This window comes from Geospiza fortis, unplaced genomic scaffold (assembly GCF_000277835.1).
Source record: "Geospiza fortis unplaced genomic scaffold, GeoFor_1.0 scaffold206, whole genome shotgun sequence".
In the NCBI taxonomy this organism is placed as follows: Eukaryota; Metazoa; Chordata; class Aves; order Passeriformes; family Thraupidae; genus Geospiza; species Geospiza fortis.
The window spans coordinates 4,054,890-4,080,922 of record NW_005054311.1 but is presented as its reverse complement, the minus strand read 5'-3'; the positions used below and the strand labels follow the sequence as shown (position 1 = coordinate 4,080,922).

Below are 26,033 nucleotides of genomic sequence, written 5' to 3'. Positions count from 1 at the left end.
GGGATGCGTCTGGCCCTACTTGGCTCGGAGGCCCAAGCTTCAGGTGAGCGGGGCGGGCACGGCCCGAGGCCCCTAGGCACAGCCCCTGCCCTCTGTCCCTGCTCCCTTCCGGGCCCTCTCGGCAGTGCTGGGCCTTGTGGAGAGCTCCCTTGGCTGGTGCGCGGGTAGGACTTGGCTTCGTGTGTTTTTATTGATTTCGTCTATCTGCTGTCACACACGTACTGGTTAGAGCAGCGTTGCGGAAGAAATGCTGGGCCTGTTTAATCTTGAGAAGACTGAGAAGTCTTCATTAATTCACGTAAATATGTCAGAGGATGGGTGCCAAGGGGATGGTGCCAGACTTCTAAGTGGTGCCTGGCGACACGATGAGGAGTAATGGCCGTAAACTAAAACACACTTCAATGTGAGGAAGAACTTCATTGTGTTGAGGGTTGCAGAGCACTGGAACAGGCTTCCCGGGGAGAAGGTGGAATCTCCCTGTCTGGAGACATTTCAAACCCATCTAAATGTGTTCCTGTGTTTCCTGCTCTAGGTCACCCTGCCTTGGACAGGGTGATCTCCAGAGGTCCTTTCCAGCCCTGACAGAGACCCTTTCCTTTATTGGCAGGATCTCTGGTTCTCTGAAATGGCTCCACTTCCTTCAACTTCCAGAACAGGTCATCCCATTAAAATATATTTAATGGCTGCTCCCAAAATGAGCTGAAAGACTTTTTTTGAGTACGCCATTTTCTTTCCCTGTGTGTAAAACCTTCCTGCAACTGGGAGAATTAGTGAAGCTGAAAGACAGACCTGTAGTCTAAACATAGAGATGCATGGATTTATTTCCATACTCTTAATTTCTCTGTGCTGTGTTTTGATTTCAGTTAAGCGTGTACACTACCACCCGGTCAAGCATTGGTGCAGAGAGTAATATAGATCTCGTGTTGAACGTGGAGGATTTTGATATTGAGTCCAAATTTGAAAGGTAAGAATCTGGACTAGTAGTATCCATGGTATCAGAGTTCTTTGTTGAATTCTGAAGTGTGCATCCCACCTAGGAGTTACATGGATGGAAGTGTGCATGAAGCCAAGGTAGATTTCACTATTGGTTAGCTTGGATCAACATGCTGTTCTCAGCCGTATAGGCAGACGTTTTGCAGAAGTGCGCCTTGATCATAATAGGAAAATTTGCTTTCCATTGAGAAAATCCAAAGACAAATGTACCTGGAAGTGCTTGAGGCTTGTCTCTAATCACATGGGTAGGACAGTGGCTACACGTTTTGTTTTGTTCTTAATTGCTGTGGCTTCAGACCAGGAACAGGACTTAGATGTCAAGCCACGTTCTCCTTTCATGTATTTTAGCAACATGCTCTTTCATAACTATTTGTCTGCTAAAAATCACATGACAAAACCTTATTTTCCAATATTCTAGGGTTTGGGGATCTTCTGAAGCAATATGGGTGCCAAGACTGTGCCCTTAGAGAAATTTTTTAGTAGAACACTGACTCTGCATATGCCTCTGAACAATAAAAATGACTGGAACTGCTTGCTTTGTTCTTCAGATTTGCTGTCTCACTTTTGGTTTCTTTGTTTGTTTAAAATAACTGCCCAATTCTTGCCTCTCTTATCGTAGTCTCCAAGGTTATTTCACTCTCTTCATTTTCTATGACTAAAGAACTTGTTGGTTAGAGTTTAGGTCATATTGAACTTCTTAATCTGACAGACCTTCTTGTTTTACTGACAGGGTCTGCTAAGCTATTGAAACTATTCAGAGCAGAATAAGCTGAGCAAGACTACAGGAATAGAGGAGGCATTATGCAGGGTCCAAGTAGGATGATTTCTTGGCTTGTACAAGGGGAGTGACTTCATGGTTTGGGGCTCCAGTTTAGAGTTCTCTATTGGCATGCCTTAGCTGAGAAGATATTTTATTAATGCAAAGTGCATGGAAAAACTTTGTGATTTTCTTTTTAAACTTTGTATTGTGTATACGATCTGTAATGCATCTTCAGCACATGAAGGCTGTTTTTTTACAAGTGCTGTCATAATTTTGGCCCTGTGACCTATCAGTAGAGGAAAGTAACAAAAGAATTGATGATGCAGTCCTATGTTATCTAGGGCAATAAAGTTGGGAGTGGACAAAGGTTAAACTATCTTAATATAATAGTAAATCTTTGGAAATGCATATATTGTGATATATTGTATAAAAATTACCCCATCCAGCCATGGAACAGGTTAGCCAGAAGTAATTGTGTCTAGTAATAGCTAAATATTTCAGCGTGTGCTATGTCATCTCATAATATATTTATTTTGTATTTTAGGACAGTGAATGTCTCTGTACCAAAGAAAACCCGAAATAATGGCACGTTATATGCGTTTGTATTTCTTCACCATGCTGGCATTTTGCCTTGGCATGATGGTAAGCAGGTGCATATAGTAAGCCCTCTGACCACATACATGATCCCCAAACCAGAAGAGATTAATTTGCTCACTGGTGAATCAGCCACACAGGTAGGTGTGCATCCCATCTATGGAAGAGCATCTGCAAAATTAGTAATTTATTTTATAGACATTTCTGGTGTTAGTATCTGCTGTGCTTGCATCTTTAAACTAAGGATGGTAAAACAGAAAAAAAAACCCTCTTTGTAATTATCTTGCTAATAGCAGACCACTCAGTAGAGCAGAGGCAGAGCTCTTTAAAATGCTGGCTAGTTATTGAAACACTATCCTAGTTAACAGTAATTGCTTCAAGGATTCATTGCTTTTGGTAGAAATACGGTATTGCTCTGTAACAGCATGGTGCTGCTTTCTATAGTGAATTGAATTCATTTGAAATAATATGCTTTGCTGTTGTAAAATAGCAGAATAAGATATGAAGGAAAACAGATAGTGTTTGGTTGATCATCGTTTTGACTTTTTTGAAGGAACATCTGGTTACTGTGTAGTCCTGATTTCAAAGTCATTTCTTCTTACTAGTATCTACAACCCTAAGGTATGAAGGTTAATTAGATGAATATTCCTTCTTGATGAACAAGGCTGTGAATGGACACTGAAGTTTTTCAGTGTCAGATTGTGGTGGGCCTTTAAAATCCATTCTGTTGTGTTTGAGCAACAGACTTGATCTGGTCAAAATTAAGGTAAATTGTTTCTTAGCAGGCTTCTGGTTTATGATCTAGTTAATGACTCCCTGGATTCTGTGAGTTAGATTATTAGTTTTTTCAAAATTGTGTTGCTTAGCAGTATGTATTTTTATTCTTTTTTTTAAGCAAATTGAAGCAGAAAAGCAGCCCAATGCCCTGGATGAACCGGTCTCTCACTGGAGGTCAAGACTAACCTTAAATGTCATGGTGGAAGATTTTGTGTTTGATGGATCATCGCTCCCTGCTGATGTTCACCGCTACATGAAAATGTAAGTCGATGACTTCATTTTGTCAGATATGTTATTTATAAACTTATGTCACATTTCTTCAAAGATCTTCCTTGACCTTCTGTAGTATTTTATGTTTAAATGGGCACCTAGAGACGAGGGCAGATGCTCTTACTGCTTGCATTTTGGTAGTGACAAATTGCTGCTAAGATACCATGTACTAGAAAGCCTTACTGCAGATACCTGGTTCCTGGGCAGCTCAGAGTTTACAATACTTTTTCTGTGTGGAGTTACTATAGTAAGGCAAAGTAGGACTACAAAGACACAGGTAAAATGCTATAGCATACCTCAAACCTATTTGTTCTTCAGTTGTCCTTCTGGCCTTCAGAGCAGTTGCCGTCCCTTGACCCTTCCCAGTTTTCCTTCATCTGCAAGTTACTTGTACAAACTGCAAGTGCTGAAGTGGTACAGCTGATCTCCTAAGATACCTTTTTTCCTCCCTTTATGATTCGCTTTATTTTGGTTTGACAGTGTATGTTCCTATGTTATGTCATTTTCCTCAAGAAAATTCTAACAAACAGGGTTGGGTTTTTAGGCTCCTAGGTGCAGGCAGTAGCTTCTGCTCACAGCTTGCTTCAAACACTTCCAGTATCAAGCATATAAGTAATGTTCTATAGACTTGTGCTGCTATATGTTGTTACCTTTCTCTACCAGTACCCTCTTAAATCCAGAAGTAGTTGGTTAACCAGCACATCCCAGGATTCTGTGATAGCTTTCCAGCCGGAATAGGTAGAACCATAACAGAAAGGGGTTGTTGGACTGGGATTGATGGATGAGGAAGTTTTTTCTGGTTGATTTGCAATCAGTGCTGTTTAGTTACGGCATTATACAGGAAAAGAGTTTTGATATGGAATAACTAACCTGCTGCATTTTTAGTGACAATAGCTTTAATCATAGTTATTACATAGAAATCAAGTCACTTCAGTTAAATAACCAAGCACTATTTCTGAGCCTCAATTTAGTACTTTGCTGTGTTACTGTTGCACATTGTGTGTTTAGTATGCCATCTCTTAGCATGCATAGAGACTCTTTTCTTTTGTCAACAGCTCAAGTTCAACTTTCAGGCTTTAAAAATGTCCATGATTCTACTCCATAGATTTTTACCAACATCACAGTGTAGATACCTATCTGCCTTTCCAGTGAAGACTTGAAGAATTTGTCTCTGTTAGGATATTGGGCTAAATACTTTTCAAAGATACTGACAAAGCAACTGCATGTAGGTCATAATTTACTAAATAACTTTACAGTGACCAATTTGATAGAGGACTTGAAGGCTAGGCAGTTTTTATTGGATTCATGCAGGTTGGTGAGGTGATATAGCAATCCAAATGAGAGCTTCTGTAGATGGCAGAGAAGATTTCTGCTCCTTGTACAATCCCTGCAGTAGTATTTGACCTTCTCATTTGTGCATCAGCCACCATCACATTCATGGTCCCTTGTGGGTGACAGCATGAGACTGATGTCCTGCCAGGCACCAGTGAGTGGGGGAGATGGTGGGAGGGTGTCATGGTCACAGTAGGAGGGGGATATTTGAAACAAAGGATACAAATATATGGCAGTAAACTTCAGCATATTTCTCTTCCACAGACTTTTAAATTTCCCTTGGTCATTCAAAAGCTTCAGCATCATCACAACCAGTTTCATTTGTATTTTTATTTGCTTATTCTGTCTTTCTACAGAAGGGTGAAAACAAACAAAAATTTTCAATACCTGTTACTTTCAATGAAAAATTGATTCTAGACTAGTGGCTAATTTCTTGCTGTGTGTTAAAAGAAAATGTGCTTGAAAAGATGGTGGGACATTTCTACATGGGTAGATTTGAAAGTGATGAATGAGTGCTAATTTGAATAAAAGTAGTTTTCTTTTTAGATCACTACAGTTATAAAATCCATGTTTAAATATCCTAGGGTTCAGTTGGGGAAGACAGTGCATTACCTTCCAATATTATTTATTGATCAGCTAAGCAACAGAGTGAAAGATTTGATGGTGAGTAATAGAATACCTTTAATTACATTTAACTGTTTTAACAGTAATCTTCAATGTTGTTTTAAGATTTTCTCATAAATTGTTTGCTGTAATGAAGAAGTATAAAGGCACAAAAGGATTCAATGACCATTTAACTTAATGTGACCTAATGTGGTAATTGCAGAAGCTGGATCTGGGTTTTGAGACTTCTCTGGCAGAAGTATCTGTCAGTCACTGTCTTCTATTCCACCAAAGGTGTTTGGATTCCATTGCTTCTGCCTTTTGGGTGGATATGGAGGACATCACTGTAGCAGCAGTAGTGGCAGGACCAGTCTTTTAAGTAGTTTGACTCCCTAATATGAAGAAGTTGTGCTAGCATCCCAGAGTAGATTCTCATGCCTTCTAGGCATATTGACAATATCCACAGCTGATAGTGGAGCTACACTTGAGATAAGTCAGGAGCTATTCTCTTATCTCCTCAAAATTCAGACGTGGGTAAATTTCTTGGTGCTGCTGTCTATCATGTTAGACTAACTTGAGCACCTGAAAGTTTGGTGTCACAATACGTCCAATGATTTTGTGCACTTAAATAAATCAGTACTTTGAAACGTCAGTAATGGAATTACTGAAGGATGAAGTTGGATGAGATTTCTGGAGATTTCTAGTCCAGTGTCTCTTCTTAGAGTAGGATCATGTGGAGTAAGTTTTTCAAGACCTTTTCCAGTTGAGATTTGGTTATATCCAAGGATGGAGAGGCCACAGCCTGTATGGGCAACCTGCTTTAGTATTCAGTCACTCCAGCAGTAAAAAAAAAAAATTAAATAATTTTCTGTATGCGGTTTTTGCCCTACTCTTATCTTGTAGGAAATCATGCAGTCCCTTTGCTACAGGTTAGACATGGCAGTCCCATGTAGATAAATCATGTTGATCTTAGCAGCTTTTAGTTAAGCCTTGCAGTTCTTTTCAGTTGCACTGACTGGAATTTGGTACTTGGAGTTACTGAGAACAGCAGTCTTGGGAGTGTCTCAAAACTGTTAAATGAGCACATCTGAATTATGCATCTTCTAGTTGGAAGCCTTTGTAGATGTAAACTTCCCATAAACCTTTAAGATTGTCTCTCCAATTCATTACTTTAGCTCAGAGAAAAGGTTTTGTTACGTAGTGTTCAAGAGAATCTACAAATTTGTGTCCCTTCCACCCCAGATTTGTACAGCAAAATAAACTCCTGAGCATTTGTTACAAGTCTTGACAGCAGATTGTTTTGTCCAGTATTTTTTTAGATGTGTATTTGTAATTTCTGTATTAGTGGCCATTGTCCGTTGTTTAAAGTTTTATCACAGCTCATCCAGTCCAGTTCAGTACATTCATGTGAACTTCTAACTGGTCAAGTCATGTACCCTGTTTACAAATAAATTCAGCATTCCCTTGTTACTAATGACATTCCTGCAGTTTTCATGCATGCCACAGTTAATATTGTTGTAACTCACTGCCTTAGAAAGTCATTAAAGATCCTGGGAAGTGCTGCAAAGACTATTCCACTAAAACCTGCAAACTTCCCTGTCAGCACTGGCTTATGTGGTGTCTCAGTAGTGATTGGCCAGGCTGCTCTCAAGTCCTGCAGAAAGAGTGGTCTTGTAGTAAACATTCTGTGATAGACTAATTGGTAAGTGAAGAGCAGGCATGAATAAGGAGAGAAGGTGGTACAGCTTTTGTGGAGCCAGGTTACTATTTGACTGTGAATAGGGGCACAGACAGCATCTGTTTTCTATGCCTGACCTAAATCATGGAGCTGAAGATGCGTTTTTCCTGCTTGTGCTGGGCTGTGTAGATTGTCAACTGACTCTCATTTTCATTAAGATGTAGATCTTCTGTGGCGAGTACTGCAATCTAGAGATTATGTGTTCCTAATGTTCTTACACGTGCTTAAATGCTGTGGGTTTGGGTGTGCACAGAATAAAGAGATAATTTTAAAATTCATACCACTGAACTTATTGACAGTGTTTGCACACTGCTTTGTAGTATTGATTAAGTAGAGTGCTAGAAATAATGATGCTGTGATGCCCATACAAGAGTAGGTGTATTGCAGGGATTTGGTCATTCCTAGCTTTCAAAGGCTTAGCAACCATCACACCCACACTGAGGCTGTGAGGCACCACTTGTGGGCTTTAAGTTATTTGTTAAGAAAGAGTTCATTCTTCTAATCTTACCTTTATTTTAGTTTGCTTTTGGGGTTGGACAATTCCCATCTCTGTCTTCTATTGCAATCTGATTTCCTCCTTACACTACCCCTAATTCCTCCATAGTAATTCTTTGTCTGTGCAGAACGCATTTACCACATGCTGCTTACCCAGGCATTTGCAAAATTTTGTTTCTTGGCCATCCTCCACAGATAAAATTTCTTTTCCCTTTCTGCCATGAATGTAAACACTGTCTTTGATAGACTGAGAAATTGAAATTAGACAAACTGAATTACGGGAATCCTTTGAAAAGGAGAAGCAGTGTGGAATATGTTCGTGTGGTTTTTGGTATACGGCTGTAGAATCTTGCCAGTGTTCTCTACAGTCAGCTGTAACCACACTTGATTTTTTGTTCCATTTGGTTCAGAGATCCCTGACACTGTTCTAGTTTCTCAAGCTTTTCTCTCTGCTGTATTCATAAAATTTTCTCAGCTTCCCTTGCTCTCCTTCATGTGCCTGCATGTTCTGCCCCTGTCTGAAAAGCTTACAGGGTCTTGGGAGGGTGGTGAAATTGGGATTTGTTTGTACTCACTGGAGGGAAGAGTGAATAGGAGAATCAATGTAGCCCTCAGTTCACATGTGAGTGATAGGTGGGGAGCCTAAAACCATGTTCTGTGTCACAAGAATCAGAAGAAGCCATTCACCTCAGTTAGGTGTCAGCTAGATAATTACTGTAGAAACAGGTGCAGAGTAGAGTAGCAGGTCTGAGATGGGAATTATGATTGGGAGTAATTAGGAGCCTGGAGCAGCAGATCTTGAACTCTTGCAAAGAGTGCCCGCCAATCTGTCATCCTGAGCTGTCCTTGGAAATGTAAAACAGACTGCCTGAACTTGTTCTGGGATAGCTGCTGAGTATTCCAACATCTTAGAGGACAAGGGGGTTTTTGTGTTTTTTTTAAACCTGTTTGAGAGGTGGACAGGGACAGCTGTCATGCAGAAGGAGCTGAGGCAATTTAAGACTTTTGGTTTTCCAGCTTAAGTAACATGTAGATGATACAGAAGAATTAGCAGAGATTTAATTTTTGGGGTGCAGAAAGAAAGTTTTTGTGACACTCCAGATCCCAAAGTTATCTTACTTAGCTTTAGCTGTGGCGTTTTCATTAGTCTGAGCTAGTGGCATCATCTTGCTTCCCTGCCCTTTCAATTTCTCTCAAAATCAGCCTCAATGAAGTAAATTTCTGACTGTGGCCTTTGGGATGCAATTTGTTTGTTGGTTGGGTTTTTTGGGGTTTTTGTATAATATTCTAGTTTAGGTAATCTTAGCATATACATTCAGAGAACTGTCAAAATAGTTATCTTAAGCACGTTTCCCACTTTATGCTGCCATCTCAGAGGCATTTGTACAGGAGCAGTGAGGTTGCTATAGGAACTTGAACAGAACAAACTGCTAATTTAACATTTCCTGGAAAAAACACAAAGACTTCAAGCATGATATAGAAGTCTAAGATCTTATTCCCTTTTAAAAACAAACTGAGTTCATAAAATTGTGTGATAAAATTATAGTGTGATACAATCACTTTATTTAAAAAAAATATTAATGGAAGTAATTGTTGCCATTTTTCTGCTGTTAAAGATGAAACATCTTTTTGAAATGCAGGTTATAAATCGTTCAACAACAGAGCTACCTCTTACAGTATCTTATGACAAAATATCTCTTGGGAAACTCCGATTTTGGATCCACATGCAGGATGCTGTGTACTCCCTCCAGCAATTTGGTATGCTTACCTTTAATGACTTTAGGCTAAGAAATCACAACTAACCCCTTAATTTGTTTATTTTATGCACATAGATGATACTTTTTTTTTCTGGATCGCTGGTGAAGAGATTTAATGCTACAAATCTTGTGTTGATTCACCTTAAGTTAAAGATATATGTTGATATGTGGTAGGGAACAAGAATACAGAGGTGAATTAACCATTTAAAAAATTATTTTATTTGGATAGTACTCTGTAAAAGCATTGGAGGACATAAATAAGAAGAGCATTTTCACCATGGGTTTTCCCTATCATCCATGGAACAGAAAAGCTGGATCAGTGGTACATAGGCTTTGATATGAGGTATTCACAGCTGCTCACTGTAGCCATATATCTGCAGTGAAACACAGGCAGGCCATACTAAGTAAAATCCAGCTGTTCTCCTTAGTTCAGGCCAATCTATATTAAAGCTAGGAGTATGTCTGCTAAATATAACTCTCTTGAAAGAGTCAAGTAATTGCTTGCTCAGAGTTTGTGTAGGGCATTTGTCCACCATCACCTCCATAATTTTTTATGAGCCTCCTCAGAATTGAAATTTTCTTATTCCATGTCTTGGTTGTCGCGTGATAGACACTGATATCAAGATCTCTCATCCCAAGAGTACCTCCTGTGCCTGGAAGAAAGGCCTGTGTAAGGTGCTGCTTGTTCCCCCTAAGTATGTAGATAGTGAAACATAAGGTTTGAAATTTTCATATTGGAGTAATTTCTGGAGCAGTGAGATTAGTAGAAAAACTCCAAAATCACTTGAGAATGGCCATGTACTTGCTGTGATGGCAAAGTAATTTGGTGCTCAAATTACTCAAGCACTATTGCCATAAACGCAACATTGTGTATTTTCTGAGAACTGTGGACTTCAATCATAGCGTTGCATCTATGGCCATGTTTCTCACTGACTTTTGTTATCCTTTACTGTGTAGTCCTTTTCTTTCAGCTTTTGAAGTGAAGCTCACTCTTCCTGTGTATCAAACTAATGTTTAGAGGCCAATTTGTAAAACTTCTTTTTTACTTCCTGCTCAGGCCAAAATGATTTAATGTGTCTTCCCATTTGTCTATCAGGTTGTCAGCTTAGGTTGTAATTACACAGCACGTTAAAGGCACATTACGAAACACATTGTAGTTACATAAGTCAAAGGCTTGTAACTGATGGGTTTGGGGTTTGGGCAAGCTAAATAACTTGCCAAAATATAGGTAGATTAGATTTTTACCAATAAAGTTTCCATCATGTTTTGGATATATGGTTCCTTAACAAAACTTGTGCAGGTGACATAAGATTCCTTTCACACTGAACTTGAGCATAACAGCAATGAACTGTCAGGTACTTCTTGCACAATGACTTGTTCTTTTTTGTAGGGTTTTCAGAAAAGGATGCAGATGAAGTAAAGGGAATTTTTGTTGATACTAACTTGTACTTTCTGGCTTTGACATTCTTCGTAGCAGCATTCCATGTAAGTGGTTTTAGTTTTTAGGAAGTACATAATATGGGGGAAAAAAAAGAGGGGAGGTGTGTCTGACTCTCAGGTGTTCTATTTATTAAGAGTTATTCTTGAAAATAGTAATTTCAGTAGAGCAGTGGAAGCATTATCTGGTACAAAAGTCAACTATATTTCCAATACAGAGTTAATATAAAAACCTTAAATAAGGCAGAAATTTGAGATAATTATACAGAAATTAACAGTCTTGACTGAAATATAAAACTTTACCTTCATTATCACTTTTTTTACATTGTAGTTGAACCAAAGCCCTGAGAATTAATATGCTTGTCAACATTGGTTTAAATTTTGTTGGCTTCTCACAAGGTTTATCACTGCAATGGCATAGCTGGGGCACCTGTACTTGGGTTTCTGTCTCTGACTTGTAATCCCTGGAGAAATTTAGATCAGGTGATATTTTCTGAAATTGCTTCCAGAAATGTTCCTGTAAAATGTGGAGCACTCATGGTTACTTTTTTGTTGTTTGTCCCTTTTTTCAGCTTAAATCTGAACCTTGATTTTAATGAATAACTTCTTTTAGACACTGGGAACATTTTTGTAATCTACAGTTATACTCAACACAGTTCCCATACTCTGGGAGAGATAAGAACTTGCCTGGAATGTTACGTTTCTTTATGCTTATATTGCACACAGTTAACTTGTTTGGAAAGCCTTAGACTTCCATGGCCTATTAATTTAATTTTTCCACTCTGATCATCAGGTTGCAAGGTATCTGTAGACTAGGACAAGCTTTTCTGATAGTTCTTTCTTTTGTGTATCATTTTCCCAAATAATAAAAAAAAACAGAAAAAAAAAGCCAAACAACAACCCCCTTCCATAAACAAACAAACCCTACAAGAACAACAGAAAATTTTCTCATTGAAATCCACTGACCCAAGAATTTCTGGAATCTGTGTTTGATATTTTTTTTAGACACTGAAGTATTAAAGGAATGAAAATATGGAAGAAAATTAAAAACCTTACTACAAATTGAATTCTAAAATGTCCTGGAAGTTTAGGTCAACTTAGTGACAAAATACAGAGGAAACCTGGCTTGCTGCATTGTAGGATTTTGTTTTCTAAAGTTTTGATATTATCCAAATGTAAATTGACTATCAATCCAATACAGAGCATTTTTAGTTTATTTTACTGTGCTTTTCCTTGTGGTGTGTGGTTCCTCAAGATCCTTGTTCTTCACCCTCAATGATGAGTTATCCTGTATTGGATCTCTGGCTTGCTTTACAGGACATTAATCTGGGCAGCATTGCAGTGGTGGCGTTTGAAATTCATCCTGTCATTTTGCATTGCTTTTAGAGCCTGGGCTTCTACAACTTTTCTTTTTAGGTTTTATTTGTGAGTCTTAATTTTAATTTCTGAAGCTTCTTAAACGGGGTTTTTTTTAATGCCATGTTGAATGCATTGTTAACATTTTCAGTCTCTCATTAGTGTATGTTTCAAATGAGCAAATGAGTATGTTTCTTCCTATTTGCAGCTTCTCTTTGATTTCCTTGCATTTAAAAATGACATCAGTTTTTGGAAGAAAAAGAGGAGCATGATTGGGATGTCTACAAAAGCAGGTATGGACTAGAATGCTAAGTGTTGTCTATGTGCTGTCTGTTTTATGGTGTGTGTTTTCAGTCTTGCTCTAAGTTAACACGTTGTAGGTTTATAGAGATAGCCAAATGAGATGGTTTGTGTACGAAGATGGCTAGCAGTCTACACAGATGGTTCTAACTTTGTTAGTTCTGTGCTCATGTATCACTTGAGTTTAAGCACTTGTGTCACTACTGAGGTTTGACTGTCTTGGAATTGGGAATTAGATTAATAGTGAGACAGTTACCATGTTTTCCTTGCTGAAGGAACAGAGAAGTACTTTGAGAAAAGAATTAAGAGCAGAAAAAGTTCTGTGGGTGGAGAGAATGTGCTTTCATGAGTAATGCTGTTCTGCAAGTCCCTTGTGTTCCTTGTAGATAACTACAGGTTCCAAAACATTTGTGGGTGGAAAGTGCTGTATTGTAATGCTCTTGCTTGATTTGGGCTTTGATGTAAACAGGAGCAATAGAGGCTCCTGGGGTGGGGGGAGGGGGAGAGCATGGGAGGGTTGACTTGGTTTGTGTATAGGAAAGATGAGAGAAACATAGTGATCTGACATCCTGCCAAGCCTTCCTAGAAACAGATGAATAGCTTTTTTTCCAATCTTGATTATGAAGCAAAATTGTAAACCTGGAGTCACTTGACCTCTGAGACTATCCCTAATTCTATCATATTTATAGATAGATTAAAACATCTAAGGAATATCAATACTGGGGGGGGAAGGGCATTCTAATTTATGGTGAACAACATGTTTTATTATGTGGAGAATCCATATATCATTTTTATGAGTGCATTTGTTTTTTTAAAGCAGTTGTACTGCTGTTGGCATGTGTATGCCAAAAAGTTTATAAAAATTCAAAACAGTCCATTGAATTTCAGAAATAAGAGTCACTTACCAGTTTCAAGACTCAGTAAAGTCAAATTCAAAAGACTTTAACATTTACAAACAATAAATGAGTCTCAGATACTGACATTATATTATCTCACAGCCTTTCAGCTTCCAGGAGACAAGCATCATGAATGTAGCTCCTAATTGTACTCACATATTGCTGAATTGCTTCAGTACAGAAGTCTTCATTAAATGTTCCAATTTTCTTTCGTCTCCTGTGATAAGGATTGCATAAAAAGTTCTTGTTCCCTATTTGCCCAGAGATCACTGGCTGTTTCTAGGACTACTAGATATATCAAGATGTACACAGAAGAAATTCATACTTAAATTGTGTAAGACAGAATTGTACCAAATAGACCATCAGTCTTCTGTCATCTCAACTGTTCATTTAAATATTAATAAGCCTTCCATTTTCATGTTTTCTGTCCAGTGCTTTGGCGGTGCTTTAGTACTGTGGTAATATTTCTTTTCCTTTTGGATGAACAAACAAGTTTATTGGTACTGATCCCAGCAGGCGTTGGTGCAGTGATTGAGGTGAGTTCTTGAAGCTGTAGCGCCAGATACCAGTATTTGCAGCAACATCCATAGTTTATAGTAGAAAAATAATGCTAAACTGGTTACTGGAAAATTCTGCTGTAGCTTGCACGTCCTTGGCTTTCAGTGACAGAGGAGATGGTGTCCCTTGATCAAATAACTAAACTGGAAGTATCCATTTTTTCTGGGATGGTCCAGATGATATTGTAGAAACCAAACACAGTGATGCTGAGGTTCCACGTATCACATCACCCGACAGGCCTCACTCCTGGCCAAGTAAGTGTAACCATGTCAATAAGCCTGCATGGAAGTACTGTCAGAGAGCAGGCTGAGTGCCCACAGGCAGTGCCAGGACTGAGATGATTGGGGAAGGAGAAAAAGGAGGAGACTGCTGCCTGTGTGCATGATTCCAAAAGTCTGCATCTAGTCAGTTGCAGGTAGCACAGCTGTCTCAAAGTGACAGCAATCTCAGTGACAGTACATCTCAGAGGAATTTGTCTGCTAGGAAGAAGTTTTTCACAACTTGGACTTAACTCCTGTTTCTCATGCAGTGCTAATAGTGACATTGATTCTATAAGAAATTATTTTCTCACTTGTACCAAAGATAATAGTAAAGGATTGTTGTTACACTATTCCCCTTTTTTTTTTTTTGGTCTGGAATATATGGGGGTGAGAAAAGAATATTGGTGTATCTAAAGTTAAGCAAATTAACCTTGTCCACAAAAAGCTTCAGAGAGTGCCGCTCTCCTAGGCACCTGCATTGCCTAAGTTGTCAAATCTGTTTAGCAGTGTGGGTACAGTACATGAGTAAATTTTCAGGTGAACTGAAACTTCAGGTTTACGTTAGGGTCAGGCTGTTACAGCTGTACAGTAAGTAACCAAGTTATTCAGTGCATTCACTGATTTTTGGTTGTAGTTCACTACTGAAATGTAATGACTATGTAAGTGCCAACTTAATCCCTGTTAGGAGTTCTGAGGCACCTTCATCGAAGGCATATAAAAACTTGCTTGGCAGGTGACTGCTGGAATTTTCTAAATGCCTCACCTGGGGTTCATCTTAGGCAGTGCCATTCAGATATCCTAGAATGACTACATTACTTCGCTTAAATTACATCATCTGATAAAGAGACTTAATAGTGCAGGCTCACAACGTTGTACTTGTTTGATGACATGGCATTTGGTTTGTGTAGACACAGGTAGTGTGTGCTGCAATCAGGATGCTACTGCTTTATGCAATGGGTGATTAAAATAGGTAATCTGGAATCCTTCATAAGATGTTCCTTTGTATAATAATCTTTTATGTGCATTTTTTGGTTTTGCTAATCACAGCTCTGGAAGGTGAAGAAGGCCTTGAAAATGACAATCAGGTGGCAAGGTTTGAGACCCAAATTTCAGGTATAGTAGACATTGCCCTGTTAATGATTACACGCTTGAGTCATCCATCTGTTTCCAGGTTGCTGTGCAACTTGACTTCTAGTGAAATGAAGAACCTTTTTAATTATAAAAGGTTCCTGTGTACATCTCTCTATGAATGGCTTAATCCAATAGCAGGATGAGCATTTGCAAACCTGTTTCTTTCTTTGAGTTCTTTAGAAGAAGCAGCTATTTGTATGTATTTATGGTGCAAGAAACTTCAGAACTTCTCTGTCAGTTTTTCTAAATCTTTATGGTGGGGCTGCCACTGTGTTGGAAAGGCACTCTTAAGTGACATCATGTTTTGAAATAAGAAACTGGCTTTTTCATGAACTGTAGGTGCAACTTCTCCGTTGTGGAGCTAACAGAAAATGTGGCATGTTCTGAGGACAGTACACTCTTAGATGATTTTACTTCTGGGTAAAATGAAGTGCTGAGACTGCAGAACATGCAGTGGCAAAGTGCAGTCTACACTAAAAGTTTTATCTTGCTGGTAGAAGAAACAGTTGTCTAATATTCAGTGTTTCTTCGCAAGAAGTGCTGGGGGTTTGTGCTGCCTAAAGTCTGTGTCTGGAGTGATTGGTGGCTCTGCTTGTTCCTATGTCTAGGAACTGTGTTGAAGCAGGCAGAATTTCTGGACATGTGGAAATAATCCATGATCTCTTCATGGTTACGACTTTTCATAAATGCTTCCTGTATCTGACAAATTTTTAGCTATTTGACTTTGCGTTTACTTTGTGAATTCTACTGTTTCAACGACATTTCTCTAAGCAAACAAGTCCTGGAAGTTTGGTATAAAATATTAGGTTAAAAGTTAATCTTTTTGCCTACCCTATATTTAGTAGGCTGCACAGGACTAATATATGACTCTCCTATATAGAAGCTTTTAAAAGCTTTGTTAGCTGCTCAATGTAGAGAGTTGGAGAGCAAATGCTTTCCCCTATGTTCTGATTTGTTTATGGTTTTCATATGTGTTGCAGTTTGGTGCATACAATGACTCTGAAAAGAAAACTGAGGAATATGATGCCCAGGTAAGAGGGAATCCTATGACTTCTGATCTACAAAGTCTGTATATGTCACCTGTTGATTGACTTGTTTTGCTCTTTTTTTCTACAAGCGTATTTTCCACATCTTCACAGTTGTCAAGTGGATCATCACTGTGTAGATGATCAGATAGTGAAGATTCATTCTGATAATTTATGAAAGGAAACAGTGAAATAGTTCTTTTGGTTGTTGAATCTGGTTGAGGCATTGCTCTGAGAAGCATTACCACTCAAAAATCTGAAAGCTGATGTTTGTACTTGTTATTTTTACTGAAGGAAAGTTCACGTGGTTCCTGTTTTATGAAAGGAGTTGAGCATAAGTGACAACATTGGTGTTAAGTAGGAAGCTACTTTTAGAGACTGATCTTTGCGCTGTCTCTTGGTGCCAACACTATGAGGTGATTGTCTGAATTGGGCTTCGGAATTTTCACTATCACCACTAGAAGTGGAAGCATAGTGGAAGTTATTGCAGGCATTTGGGAATAGGAAAAGATTTTCAGGAAAAAATTATGTGGCTCTCTTCTTCTCATGGCTATTTAATGCCATGAAAAATCTGTCCATATAGAATGTGAACCAACAAACTGTTTTTCTTATCCATTAGGCCATGAAATACTTGTCGTATTTGCTCTATCCACTGTGTATCGGAGGTGCAGGTTACTCCTTGCTGAATGTCAAATATAAAAGGTACTGTAACTCTATGAATGATCTTACATGGAATTGAAACATTCCCCATTATTTCTATATGGTTATGGAAATCAGTTGTTAGCTTGATGCATAGGCCAGGAACTGGAAACTTCCTTGTCCTGTCTATCTAAAGCTGAAGAATATAGATGTTTTTTTAACATAATATAAGCAGCAGGCTGTTGTTTTTCAGAGGTTACCTGATAACAACTTTAGCACAGAATTCAATAGCTTGCATGCATGTCAGTCAGAAGAGGAGGAAGAAAGCTGCCATTGATGTTCAGAGGGCCAGTTGGTGATAGGAGAGATGAAAGGAATTCAGTGGTTGAACCTGTCCAATAGCAAAAAGACGCAAAAACCTTCACAAAATTACTTGGTTTGAACAAGAGGCTTCTTTGTTCCTAGATATGATAGCTATGATGGCAAGCAAGCAAAAGCATTTTTTAGAAAGGGCTCTTTATTCCTTTAGAGCCATGAACTTCCTGCAACATAGTAATACTTCAGTAAGAGCTGGACATTCAATATTTCATGAACAAATGAAACCCTTGTCACCTTTCACTTGAAATAGCTGGTTCATTTTCTGTTGGAGATATGCAAGCGTGTAGCAATGAGACTTCGTTGTAGGAAAATCCTGCAAACACAAGCATGGTGAGGCCATGTAGGCATTTTTAATAGTCCTTAGGCCCAGATGGGATGTGAGAAAACAAGCAGTAGTAGTTTTTCCTAATGTTATTTTAAGCTGTTGCTGCATAAATGAGCTGTAACACTCATACTAGAAACTGGGGCAATTTCTGGGCTATTAGAAAAGCATTTTTTTCAAAAGGTTCTTGTCTTAGTAAGCAGCTAACAAATATGCAGCATTTTAAAATTCTGCTTTTCTGACAAAATTCTTGAATTTGTTTAGTATTTCAAAATACTGTATTTCAGGTATTTTATGAGCTGCAGCTTAAGGAAGTGAAAGCAATTCATATAATAGAATTCTTGCCATCGTTAAATCAGTAAGGAAATGTGCCACAACAAATAATTTTAGCAGTAAATTGTCCTTTAATCTTGGAGGCATTTTCTGATTCATTCTTTAAATACTTGTGGATTACTGAAATGCTGCTACAACTGTAATGTTGCTATTAAGGTGACAGTAACACAGCAGTGCAAGTTTAATTTTAAATTACATAACCAGAGTGTGACAGTTATTAGCTGTTCTCAGAATTGCAAGCAGGAGTATGGGATTCTGTCATTGTCTGTAGCTCTACCATTATTTTGTTAGGATTGTGCTCCATTGAACATCTGGGCCAGTTATTAGATGTAAGGAGGGAAAAATCTAGATTCCTTGTATTTACTTTTTTTTTAAATACCTACTGTTGTGGTTTGCACTGAATGGTACTTGTTAAGTCCTTACTGTGCCATATTAAGTGACTCTTTAATATTTAGAAGACAGTGTTATCTTTGCAGGCCTTAATACAGTCAGAGTTCAGTGAACAGTATTACACACACAGTGCACATATCTCATGTCAGTTATCTGATTATCAACATAGATGTCTTAAAATGGTGTGTAAAAGTATAAAAACAGGTGATAAATCTGTCGAAACTTCTTGTATGGACTGGTAAGTATCGTTTGCTTAAACTGCCTTCTCTGGAGCCCCTGCAGGGAAGGAAGATGTGAGGTATTTAGTTCTTGTCATGGAGAAATTTATAACACAGCTGTTTCTTGGAGTAGTCATGTGGTGTACAGTGGTGTGTATAGGATGTGTTATCATTTTGGCTGAAGAGAAATATAACTGTACTCTCTTTGTTTGTAGCTGGTATTCCTGGTTGATTAACAGTTTTGTCAATGGTGAGTCCCTTCTGTTCTCTTTTCTATACATACATTTTCAGATGAAGGCCAGGAATCAAAAGTAGAATGTTAACTGCTGTCATTTGGATCAGTGTAATACAGATCAATAACTTATTACTAAATTATCACAGTGATTAAAAAAGGGAGAAGAATCAACCCAAAGTGAACAAAATAATTAGATGCATCTTCATTCTTCAGAAAAAAAAAAGAGTAAAATTACTAATTATGGAAGTACAGTTGTGTGATTAACATCTGTGCATTTGTTTGTTTTCCATATTTCATCTTCAGGAGTGTATGCTTTTGGATTCCTGTTTATGCTGCCCCAACTATTTGTAAATTACAAGGTAAGATTGAAAAGTGATGAAGGTCTACTTTTCTAGTCTCTTCTTCCAGACTTGATTACAATTTGATACTTTTTATTTCTAGATGAAATCTGTTGCACACTTACCATGGAAGGCTTTCACATACAAAGTAAGTAAAGCTCTAATTTAAAGTTGTGTGCAGTCATTTTGAAAATTATTTTCTATAAGAAACAGCCTAATAAGAAGTAGCTTAAGGATGGCAGTACTTTTTTTGTTTTAAGAACTAAACTTGTTTGCAACTGTCCTTAAAATAAAAAACCACACTGATTTTTGTTTTTCATAATGACTTCCATATGATGAGAATACTTGCATCCTAGTTTTTATGATAATACTGCGTTTTGTACCATCAGCTGTCTTGCATGAGTGCAGATGTTGGTCCTGCAGATAATCCATCAGTCTCAGTTAAATGCGTTATTCTAAGAACGTTTCAATGCATCACTGACAAGGAATAGTTCCCAAGAAACAGTTAGGAATGCTAAAAGACTTTATTTTGGCAGGTTGCAGGAGCTACCAGAGGCTGAAGTAATGTACACACTGTGCTGTGCCAGGGTGGTAATTGTGAGCTTCTGGGCAAATGTGAGGGGGATTGTTCCATGGGGGAAGAGGGGCTGCATGCACTGTGGTGTCCCCACTGCCTAGACTGCCCTGGTAAGACAGTGCAGTGCTGCCGCCAAGCTCAATAGCAGACCTTGGAGGGGAAGGTGAGTTTATTTAAAACCAAAATCAGCTCACTAACCCTTTGATAGCTGCATACCCACAAGCACCCAGTCGTGTGTCCAAGTGGTTTGTACAGTACTCAAACACCAAGATGATAGACCCAAGTAGCCCAGTCAGCTCTCATATGCACAGATATGGGTAACAAGGGACACCCACTGCTCAGTTCCCACGTCTCTGATGTTCTCCCTCAATTAGCAACTCTATGCTAGTTTTGTTCTTGTACCCCTAAAGAGCTGATAGTGTTTTGACTATCATTTCCCCCCAGTCCCAGTCATTAGGGTTTTTGTACTGTGCTTTGTTTTCCTGATCTTTGTGTCCTGAGAAACCCTGGCTGGATGTGCTGGGATCATCAAGGTGATGCCATCACCATCTACCCTTTTTATTTGTGCTTCCACTTATAAATGCTTTCATTTTTCCTTTGTGCTGATATTTTACAATTGCCCAGAACATCTGTACTTTAAAAGGAACAGTGTTAAAAACTGCTCAAGAAATGGTGTCCAATTCTGAACAGAGGATATGGGACAAAAGAACTAAAACATATATATCTAATGAGACTTCAAAGGCATTTCCATTTCTATGAGCCTATAGCAATTGTCCAACTTTCTGCTGCCTTACTGTTTTTAAGGAAACATGGTGCATCTAGGAAAACAGATTGAAATGTAGCTGTTAGCAGTATAGCAGCTAAGCAGTGTTTTATGTGGAAATAGAGACAAAAATAACAATAAACACAGTATTTGAGGCATATACTAGGCAAATCAGCATGTTTCTTAAGAGGAGGGAGCAAAAGGTATATTAGTGAAATAATTTCACAATTTTACTTCACCAAAGAAAATAACTGAGCAGAAGACATCAGCAGTTAAATAAACTACAGAGGGAGGTTATTCAAGCAAATAACCTTTAGATGAGTACGACCTTGCCTTTTCTTACAGAGCATTTATAGTTCCTGTTTAGACACCATAGGCTATCCACAACAAAGGCGCATGTGTGTGGAGAAAGAGGTCTATTTTTGTTTTCAATGATGTTTCATTTAGACAGCTTTGGAGGGAGTATTTTACATTTTTAATGGATATTTAAAGTTGCTTGCTCTCTTCTTCACTTGAAGTGGAAAGAAGAGTCTGAGGGCTCACCTGTAACCATTGTTTTAGAGAGCTTTGCTTTGTTTTTTCCTTAATTTGAACTCTGACTTTCCAGTTTCTGTGGGTTTTATGTTTCATTGTTAATAAAGAGTACCTTCAAGTGAGGTAATCTCAAAAGAAAATTATCCAGGTCAAACACTATGGAATGGGCTGCCTTGGTGCATTCACTTGCAGTGCCTTATGAAGACTGCCTGTGTGCCTGAAGGATGGAGCATTTAGCTTTTTCTTCCCATTGTTATTGTAGGATCACTCACTTGGGTGTTGACTTGGAAAGGCTGTCTTTTCCAGCTTGCCGAGGTTTTTATTTTTGTTCCATGACAAACCTTTACACAGGCTTGAGAAGTGCTAGCCATATTGCTCAGTCACTTCAGACTGATGGATTTGTTTTGACCTGACTGAAAGAGCTCTCCTGTTGTAACTAATCTCTTAACAGGAGAGAGAACTCTCTGCTGTCCAACACCCCCATTTTCTGCTGGTATTTTCTTCTATCATATAAGCATTGGTTCATTTTGTAGAGTGAGTTTTGTGCTTACATCACTTGCACCCTTCTTATGGTATGGATTAGCATACAGCTTGCTAAACTGAAAGGAGCCATGTTACTGACTCAGTTTGTTAGCCTAACAGTGAATATTCTTTGCTGGGTTTGTTTCCTGATGTTTTCAGTGAGTTGAAACAGTTCATTGCAACATGAGTACTAGAGCTGGTGCACTGTAAGAGTTGATGTGTACATCCTTCCTGTAGCCAAGAGCCAGATCCAGAGGAGTTGCCTTTTGGTTAAATTACTTTTCATTATTGCTGCAGAAATAGAGCCTATAGTACGCCTAGTTGATTGGAAATGGTGTAGAAAATTATCCATCCATTATTCAAGACATGGTTACTTCCAGGAAAGCACTGAAAATATTTTAAAGTCTTTCCAAGGCTATTAAGTTAATCTTCTTAAAAGCAATACATTAACAAATTTTTACACAAATTTCTTCAGAAAACGAAAGTGAAGTGACATTTTGTACATCTTGTCATTTGAGTAATGGATGAACGAAAGTCTGAGGGTTTTTCCAGTTCCTTTTGAAGTTTTCTCTGAAATTGAGTGTGTGTTTTTCCCCTCCCATGACAATACTCTCACTTACCTGAAACAGTCCTACTTCCTTTTTACTTGTAACTTCTGGTCTGTAGTAGACAGTATATCTTCATTAAAAGAAGACATTTTAAAGTTTGCATTAGTTTTGCAGAATAAGTGTTGTTACAATATGGAGGAAGTCTGTGTTCCCACAGAAAAATACAAGAAGCTTCTAACTTTGTATGACTGATGACTTCCTTTCTTCACAGCCAACTGAAGTCTACTTTTCTTTTATTTGTAGGCATTCAACACCTTTATCGATGATATATTTGCTTTTATCATCACTATGCCAACATCTCATAGGCTGGCATGCTTTAGAGATGATGTTGTGTTCCTGGTCTATCTCTACCAAAGATGGTATGACTTCCTTTAATATTTGTTACAGTTTTTACAATGCTATAGATGGTTGTAGTCTTGTTACTATAAAGAGCTGTAGATTGGGATAGACTTGGAGCAGAAGTTTTATACTATAATAATGTCTAGTAAAGTATGGGCTGGATAATACTAGATATGTATATGCCTAGTGAAGGGACTGGTGAGCAGGGCACCCTGTAAAGGAGATCTCAATACAAATAAGAGGAACTAAACCATTTCCCCATAACTGACAGTAATCCTGGACATGATACAGAGTAGTCAAAGAATTCCTCTTGTCACAGTACTCAGAATTTTTGTCAGTTACCCCTTTTCCCTCTCCACAGCATCCTTCTTTTCACCAGATTTGGAAGTCGCAAATCCTCCCACCTCCCCAAAAAGACAAAACAAAAGAAAAAACAAGCAAAAACTACAAAAAATAAAAACCAAAACTAAACAATAAAAAAAAAACAAACCAAACAAACAAAAAAAACTACCAAAAAAAAAAAACCACAAAAAAACTCCACAAATCAAATGTGAGACATAAATACCTGAAGTTAGGGAAAGGAGAAAAATTCCTAAGCTTGAAAAAACCTTAGCAGTTCTGGGCTTCTGGGCTTCTAACCCTTGCTGAGGGCCACATCTCCATATGAGGCATGTTCTCCAAGGTGCTCTGCAGGGCAGTAATGAAGCGTGTTGTGTGATGGGGGACTGCCCTGCTCTGCCTTTCTGTTTACCTGGTTTGCAAAAACAAGTTATCCGGTTCTCTTGTAAGTTGAGTACCTGTCAAGTTTTAGATTCTTTGAGTAACTAAAATCAGGTAGAGAAGAAAGCTATATGCACTACTTACGAAATAGTAGAAATGTTCACAGTGAAGTTACAGAAAGTGTATTTTTGTTCCCAAGAATAAACATTTTTGTTTATTGTTGTTTTTGTAGAAATTAAGTGGCCTGCAGCTTCTGATAGGGGCTGGGCATTGGTTTCAAGTTTGAGAGGTGTCCTGGATTGCTTGAGAAAAGACTCCAGCCAAGCTTTAAGGGAGCTAACACATCTCTTAAGAGGTTCTGTTATGAGACAGCTGGTTGAGTCATATTGTGAAAAAGCTGATATGTCTGTACAAATCTTTAAAGATGTTGGGGTTTGCCACAAATAGGAATAGAGAATATGATGACAAAGAAATTAACTTTTAAAATTAAGCATCATAGAACTACTTAAATCTTTCAGATAGGAGGCTGTAATGTAACTAAAGATTTGGGTTTTTTCTGCCAGGCTTTATCCTGTGGATAAGAGCAGAGTAAATGAGTATGGAGAATCTTATGAAGAAAAGTTAAAAAAAAAAGCTCATAGAGAATAACTAAGAACTGAAGAAAATTCTGACCCCTGGACTCTTCCTCGCTTTGTGTATTACCTGGTCTTAAGGAAGGAAAAATTTATTTAACAAGACTATTTTTAAAGCTTAAGACAGAACTACATGGACAATACATCTTCTATATTGCCAAAATCTAGTTTTGATACCCTCCTCTTTCAAGACCCTCTTCGTCCTCACAAGGTCTACAGTCTGCCAGATGACATTATATAAACTTCCTGCATTTCAGCCTCTCTTCAGTGAAAACCTAAGCATCCTGACCATTGTAATTAAGATCCAAATCTGTGTTTTTAAGACAACTCATGAACTGAAACTGTGGTGCCTGTGCCACTAGGCTATGAAAACTGAAAAAACAAGACACTGTGCTACAGCAGAATCAAGGATTATTGCCAAACTGGGGGCTGTCAAAAATAAAAGGTATAATATTGGATTATATTCTACTTAAAAATCATTCTCATTTGATAATGGAGATAATTGAAATTGTAGAAATTGTGAATTCCTAGCTAAAAAAATATGTTGTTGGAAATACAGGATAAGGTAGATGGCATTGTTAAACTTCAAATTCTGCCACGTTCTTGGCCTACAATATGGCAGAGGGTTTCAGTTTTCTTAAAGTGAATGAAGGTGTGAAAAAACTGTAACATGATTTCTTTTAATATGTATGCAAGTTTATAGAAATCTTTCTGCATTGTTGACAAACCTGATTTCTTGGCATAGTGGGTATTCATGTAATGCAAATAATTGTTACATGCTGGAAAGGTCTCTTAACGCTTCTTAAATTCTTCATCATTTGGTACCACAGTGACCTACTAGGCCAATTCTGTCATGTTTCAAAGGGAATAATTCCTCAGTCTTTTCCTCCCTCCCTCCCTGCCCCATCCTATTTTTTAGATGAAACACCCATCATTCAAATATAATTATTTTGCTCAAGTACAGGTTCAACAAACTACATGATGCAGAGAAAAAAAATAACCTGGTAAGAACAATTCATACCTTTCAATTTAAAATCTGTATTCCATGGGAATGAAATTCATTAAGGGAGGCATTTTGATCTGTTTCGTTCAAATTTGTAAAAAATAATCAGGTTGAATTATTATACCAAAATACAAACCCCACAGCTATATCTAGAAACCACATCTAAAAATGATTAGAAAAAATTTGGCTAATCTTCTAAGATTTTTAAAAGTAAGTTTCTTAGTAACAGTAAAGAAAATACAGAGTGCATTCCTTTCAATGGCAAAAAAAATACAATTTAAAAAATCCAAAAGGCAGAATTCTAGTTTCCAATTCTAGTTTTGCTTTGGTCAGTAAGTTTACAAGTAAACCATAATGATTCTTAAGTTTATTAAATTGCATGCTGTTTGTGCAAGGCTGTTTAACTTCAATTTGTCATTAATTGAAAATATTCATACAGGTCAGCTCCTGTGGTCTGTAACTACTTGGTGAAGTGGATTTTATCCAGTTCTGGTACTGCAAAAGTCTGAATGTATAAATATTTGGGTCCAAAAAGATAAAGAAGTTTGCCTGACTATTGTGTTTTGCTACAGACTACAGCCTTTCCTGTACTGAAATCCTCCTTACACACCGCTGGCAATGGAAAGGAATCTTGAAGTGAATATTTATCTCCTGTTAATGTTAAAGTCTCCTTATGCTGTTAATTGTGACTACAGATTATTGACTTTAGCATTAAACACACCTAAGTAAGTCTATGCAAAACTGGGACTGCATTTGCTGTATCTTATACCTGTTTTGAATTTGTTTGGAATGAGCTCTTTACTGTTAAGCAAACTAATATTTCACATTAATTAAATGTGTGTGAAAAGTTTTCCTGATATAAAAGATGCATATAGCATGTTCCCTTTTTGTGCCATTTCAAAACAACCGAGTCACTGGTTCTTCTAGAGTAGCTTCTCAAAGTCCAGAATACCGTATTTGGGTATTTCTGATATTTCGTGGCTCATTTTTGTACACAGAAAGATTTCTCTTGCACCTTTACATATTGTGAGTTTCTTGGTCTTCTGTCTTGCATTTCTTGACACTGACCTCATGATATTCTATACAATAGTCATAAAGCATATAAAATTAGAACATTTTAAGTCTTTAAGATGAGCAAGACTTTCCTGTTCAAGTCATTGTTTTATGCATTCCATTTCCAAATAAAAGACTTGACATATA

The 26,033-nt window shown here is 37.9% G+C and overlaps 1 protein-coding gene across 1 annotated transcript; it reads left to right on the top strand.

Annotated features, from left to right (window-relative positions):
• Positions 1-4: 4 nt before the first annotated feature.
• Positions 5-26,033, top strand: CLPTM1L (CLPTM1 like; the record flags this gene model as incomplete). Its single annotated transcript, XM_005419367.2, has 17 exons — positions 5-43; positions 864-964; positions 2,298-2,487; positions 3,243-3,385; positions 5,311-5,389; positions 9,203-9,320; positions 10,710-10,804; positions 12,321-12,405; positions 13,741-13,844; positions 15,174-15,239; positions 16,238-16,288; positions 16,902-16,984; positions 18,778-18,812; positions 19,101-19,156; positions 19,239-19,283; positions 22,383-22,498; positions 23,762-26,033. Coding segments are annotated over 17 exons (1,491 nt in total), but the record flags the coding sequence as incomplete, so codon positions are not given.